The 6,174-nt window shown below is 43.9% G+C and overlaps 1 protein-coding gene across 1 annotated transcript in view; it reads right to left on the bottom strand.

The window, feature by feature from the left end:
• Positions 1-4,112, bottom strand: part of SVIL (supervillin) — a gene marked incomplete at its 5' end in the record, with an annotated part of 102,053 nt that extends 97,941 nt beyond the window's left edge. Inside the window, 2 exons of the mRNA XM_082832648.1 lie at positions 2,086-2,143; positions 4,052-4,112. Of these exons, the coding sequence (XP_082688774.1) occupies positions 2,086-2,143; positions 4,052-4,112 (119 nt within the window). The remainder of the gene's footprint in view (positions 1-2,085; positions 2,144-4,051) is intronic.
• Between the last annotated feature and the right edge of the window lie 2,062 nt (positions 4,113-6,174).

The following is a 6,174-nucleotide window of genomic DNA, read 5'->3' on the forward strand; positions in this document are numbered from 1 at the left end:
AAATGGAGCTCACTCCTCATGACTAATTATTTTCATGCTTCTAGCTCTTTCCATCTGCTTCAGTAATCTAAAAAGAGCTTGCCCTTTGCTTCCATGATAATTTTTTTTTAATGTGTCCCATTAACCTACTTAAACGCCCAGCAATAGCAACAAGGGGAAATTTTATTAAAGTGAGAGCAGGATATTCTGCTGTCATTACCTCCTATCTTTTACACAACGTGGGATACGGCATTACAGTAACTGTTCAGTATCCACACAGTGAAGGGCTCCCCGACATCTGCTCACTCTTCTATTGCAGTTTAAGTTACAAGACAGATGAAATCCATTACCTCATATTCTCACCTCTGGTGTCTGGGTGACTAGATTTCTTTGAAGGAGGCAGGTTCCTGTATTTCCAGCCCAGTTTACACTTAGGAGCATCGCAAGGGGGCCACTGTTTTAATAGGTACACATGAAATAACACCGTTTTAGAACGGCGGTGTCCTCTGAGTCCCTCTCCACTGGAGTGACTGACCTGCATTCATAGTTCATACTTCTCCTTCCCAACTCCCTTCCTATTGTTCCATTCTCTCGGTCACTTATTAGGTCTATTACAGCCAAACCAACCTGCTAGAGACGTATCGGCAATGAAGCTGCTGTGGTCTGAATGTTTATGTTCCCCCAAATCCGTAGGTTGAAATCCTGACACCCAAAGGTGATAATATTAGGAGGTGGGGCCTTTGGAAGGTGATTAGGTCCTGACGGTGGAGCCCTCATGAAAGAGATTAGCGCCCTTATAAAAAGAAACCCAGAGAGCTCCCTGGCCCATTCCACTAAGAGCAGATACAAGAAATCAGCAGTGGGCAACCCGGAAGCGGACCCTCACCCCACCACGGTGCACCCTGATCTTCGACTTCCAGCCTCTGGATGTGAGAAATAAATTGCTACTGTTTATCAGCCACCCAGTCAACGGTAGCCTGGACGAACTAAGACATAAGCCTTAGCTTCTATTAAAAAGATGGAGAAGATGAGAAATACGGGAGATTGTGTCAAGCCCCACAAGAGTGAGATTTCATGAGTCAAGTAAGACAACCTTACTGATAACGCTGCCTCCCCACCTGACGCTAAGATGCGCACGCAATTCATCAAAGCCCTACCCCGTCCAGTGCGTTCACAAGGCCAATGCTAACATTTTCAAATGCAGAGCCAGGCTCAGCCTGACGAGGACAGTGGTGACACAACTGTTTATCCCGATGCTACTGAAATACAGACTTTTTAAGTAAAGAAACGATGTCTTACGCAACAAGCGCATCCATGTGGAATGAGGGGTAGATCTGGGTTGGGTCCTTCTAGCATAATAAAGTGTATGTTGAAAGCCACACCTGGCTGTGTAAGAGATAATTATTTTGTGCCTCTACCTGAAAATCTCAAAACCTGTTAGGGACAGCGATGTACTAGGAGGCATCTGAGATACAGCTGCCTTGTTTGGTACCAACTTTAATTTTTGTATTATCTCATATCAGTTATGATGTACTGCATCAGGTAAATCAAATTAGCACATCAGGTAAATGAAATTAGCACCCATAACATCCTGCAGCCAATGGAACTGGAGTGCAGAAAGGTTAAGAGGCCAGGCAGCAAGAACTCACCTGGACAGGGGAGTGGCTGGATGGGTGGAGGGAGGGAAGTAAGGGGAGAAGAAAGGGCCGAAGGAAGGGAGAGAGAGAGGAGGAACAGGCTAGATCCTTTCTTAAAAAATGAAGAGCTCCCTTCCTCGAGGGATAGACTGCGAAAAGGACATCCCATGCTTAGAGGCAGGTGTGAGACAGAAAAGATAATAGCCCTTGACAAGTTTGTAATTATAGAGATCCCAGTAGCCGGTTTTGCAAATAGCTCCCATAAAAAGCATTAAACACAAAAGGAATCTTTGCTAACTGAGTGCACTAAGTCAGCTCGCTTCGCATGTTTTAACGAGTCAAACTCTGGGGAAAAAACACTTTTTTTTTCAAACATTTAAAACTCATGAATTAGGAACGTAGGAGAATAATTTCAAAAGCTCTTACAAATCTTCAAAACTTAAGATTCCTTGAGCAAAGACTACTTTACCTTGGAACTATTCTTTGACGCGGGAATCCAGCAAGGCTTAAGTTTTTCTTGTTCAAATCTAAGGGGAAAGAAATAATATAAGATTGAAATACCCACACAGTCAGTTAAGACCAAAAGAAAACACTCCAATGGGAAAAGAATTCTTCAGCCTCCCTTTGAGAGCATATAAGAAAAAGGAAACCATGAACCAGAAATGTGAATACAAAAAGGACACCTTTATGAATCAAATTCCACCACATACATTTTACTTAGGCAAGTTTTTTTGGCTTTGGTTAATAGGAGCCAAGATACTCCATGGGTTAAAAAAAAAAAAAAATTCTGACACAGTTCAATGCTATCATTTAAATTCTCTATGGCTACAAGAGTAACTCAAAGCAATTAAATACTGAAAAGCATGGATATTATCCTCAGGAAAAAAAAAAAAAAAAGGAGGGAAAAAAATTGAACAATTTTGGTCCAGGTAACCAGGAAGGTTGAAAGTCATCACTGCCTGATATATTTGAGATGCTTTTAAAGAATGCATGGTGGGGGGCAGGCGCGTGAGGGGTTGATGAACGGGGGGGCGGGAACACTTCAGGTGTGTTTTTATTGCCTTCATTAAGATCTAAATAATAACAATACATCGAATTCGCCACTTATTTATTTTTGAAGACAAGACATATATTATGTAAAGACAGCTGGTAACAATCCCATCCGGCAAAAACACACATTGAGTGAGTTGGTTAATGAAAACCAGGCACAGACAAATGCACAGCCAGCCTTGGGTAAGTCATCTGTTTTACAAGTTTTGGCATAGAGCAACCGTTTGTGCACCCAGAAAACCACAATTAGACCACTTACGGAAATTCTTTCCCCCGTGGAAATTCCTTTTACTGTTTAATATTTGGGGGCAGAAGCTTGAGGAAAAGGAGGTACAAGATATACCAGATGCCGACATGTCATTCGTCATTAAAATACGCCCTGAATCCCGGAATTTGGAAATTCCGACCAACTAGAGAAATACAACGAAATGAAATGTATATTGCCAGTTAAACACATCTAGGCTTTTCTGCTAATTACACAAATATCTTTGTGTCACATTTAGAAAAAGGGGACTCAGTTCGAAAAGCTATCAAAGCACAGGGAGGTCAGCTCGGTGCTTTGTGTCGACCTGGAGGGGTGGGGTAGGGAGGGTGGGAGGGAGGCTCAGGAGGAAGGGGATATGGGGACATATGTACGTGTATAACTGATTCACTGTGCTGTACAACAGAAACTAGCACAGCATTGTGAAGCAATTATACTCCAATAAAGATGTAAAAAACAAAAAGCTATCCAATACTGTAGAAGAAAATTCCTGAATCTGATGCCCCAACTGTTCAAATCACTTCCTAATCGTGCATTTGGGCTCGAAAATGCTCTTATAGACAATGGCTGAATTTCCAATGTGTCATTCAAGATAACCTAAGCGTCTCCTTTTGATTCAGTCAGTGAACTGAATCTGAGATGTCACTTCAGTAGTTATACTGAAAGCACATCTTTTCCTCTGGGCTCAAAAGGAAGCCACTAAAAAGACAACATTTAGTTCCAAACAGTCTCCCGTGAAGATTTCGTAAAAAGACAACCACCACTGCCTACTGGAAATCATTTAGTAGATATAACATTTGGTTTAGAAAAATATTTTAGCGAAAGTACAGCACATCCAGAACTTAATCCAAAGTTTGGGCATTCCAATTTAATCTGCAGTGTTTCCTCCATAAAGGCTGTAGTGGTTTAGCAATACCTTTAACTTACAACAGAAAAAAAAAAGTCATGTTTCTCAGCAATCACAAGATAAGCTAACTTATAAAGTCAATGAGACATTTAAGGTATCCTTTGAGAAAACCACAGAACCGTGTAATGGGGCATCCGAGATGAGACGGAGGACGCAAGACGTTCCCGACGTTATGAAATGGACACTTCAGTGCATTTTGCATCTCTCTTGCCTTACCTTGTCTCTCAGAGAACTTGAAAGCTCCCAAGTAGCTAGAAATCCCTGGGCTTCTGAACATGGTTGCACACAGAAAGTTCAGGGACAGAGCCCGCTCCACAGCTAATTCTCAACCAGCCACGGCCTGAGGCCTGTCTGAGCAAAACTAGGTTGAGCTTTTCCCAGCGCAGGGCTACAGCAATCAGGCACTGGTGTCCCTGACAGTATAGTAAACGCAAAGCAAGAGACTGCAGGCTAGAAGAGCTCAAACCCCGTAATCAGATTACAAGCAGAAATCAGGCCTGTGGATGCTGAAATAGACTGGATTCCAGGGATGGGACATTTATGAGGTTACTACTTCAAAGCCATGGGCAAATCACAGCTTCCGCTTAGGAGACAATGCCGTAACCTAACTACCACGGGGAGAGTCAGGACAACTCCTCCCTGCCTTAAAAAGAAACAAACAAATAAAAACAAAACCATACAAAGCCTCTCAATGTACTGGGAAGAAGGGAAGACTCCTAACTATTCCCAGGCCGCTCCGAGCCTGGCCTTGGCTAAGTTCAATGAAATACTTTACCGAACAGGGAGCCAAACTCCCATAGTTAAGACTTAAGATTATGAACAACATATGAGTGAAATTGTGGGAAAAGGACGGACAGATACTACTAGAGGCTCAAAAATTTTAATTTGGGACAGAAGCTCTTAAGAATTACTTATTCTACTGACCCTACTTATTTTACTTTTTAAAAAAACATTTTTAAATTTATTTATTATTTATTTTTGGCTGCATTGGGTCTTCGTTGCGGTGCGTGGGCTTCTCATTGCGGTGGCTTCTCTTGTTGCAGAGCACGGGCTCTAGGTGCGCAGGCTTCAGCAGTTGTGGCTCGCAGGCTCAGTAGTTGTGGCGCACGGGCTTCAGTAGTTGTGGCTCGCGGGCTCAGTAGTCGTGGTTCGTGGGCTCTAGAGCTCAGGCTCAGTAGTCGTGGCACATGGGCTTAACTGCTCCCCGGCATGTGGGATCTTCCCAGACCAGGGCTCGAACCCGTGTCTCCTGCATTGGCAGGTGGATTCTTAACCACTGCGCCACCAGGATGTGAGAACTTCAGTTTTGTAGTAAACCCAAACCTGCTTTAAGGACATTTTTTAGAGCAGGTTTGGGTTTACTACAAAAGCGAAGTTCTCACATACTCCCCACCCCACACGTGCACAGCCCTCCCCATCTTCGACATCTCCCACCAGATGCTATATGTTACCAAGGGTGAACCTTGGTAACACTGATACATCATAATCATCATAGTTTAACCGCAAGGTTCACTCTTGGTGTTGTACATTCTGTGAGCTTGGACAAACATACAATGACACGTACCCATCATTTTCTCTGCCCTCAAAATCCTCTGCACTCTGCCTATTCATCTCCCTCCCTTGGAGACCACTGATGTTTTTATGTCTCCATAGTTCTGCCTTTTCCAGAATGTCACAGAGTTGGAATCATACAGTACGTAGCCTTTTCAGATCGGCTCCTTTCACTTCGTACGTAGCATGCACTTAAGGGTGCTCCGCGTCTTTTCATGGCTTAACAGCTCATTTCTTTTTTTTTTTTTTTTTCTGCAGTACATGGGCCTCTCACTGTTGCTAACTCTCCCGTTGCGGAGCACAGGCTCCGGACGCACAGGCTCAGAGGCTATGGCTCATGGGCATAGCCGCTCCGCAGCATGTGGGATCTTCCCGGACCGGGGCGTGAACCCGTGTCCCCTGCATCGGCAGGCGGACTCTCAACCACTGCGCCACCAGGGAAGCCCAGCTCATTTCTTTTTAGTGCTGAATAATATTCTGGATTATAACTGGATGTAGCACAGTTTATTTATCCATTTGCCCACTGAAAGACATCTTGGTTGCTTCCAAGTTTTGGCAATTATGAATAATGCTGCTCTGAACATCCACTGTAGGTTTCCGTGTAGGCTATACATTTTCAGCTCCTTTGGGTAAATACCAAGGAGTGTAACTGTTGGATTTTACGGTAAGAGTGTGTTTAGTTTTGTAAGGAGCTGCCGAGCTGTCTTCCAGAGTGGCTGCACCACTGCGCCCCCCCCCCAGCAGCGATGAGCGTTCCTGTTGCTCCCCAGCCTCTCGCCAGCATCGCG

The sequence above is a fragment of the Leucopleurus acutus genome (assembly GCF_964270905.1).
Source record: "Leucopleurus acutus genome assembly, chromosome: 1".
NCBI classification, from domain to species: domain Eukaryota; kingdom Metazoa; phylum Chordata; class Mammalia; order Artiodactyla; family Delphinidae; genus Leucopleurus; species Leucopleurus acutus.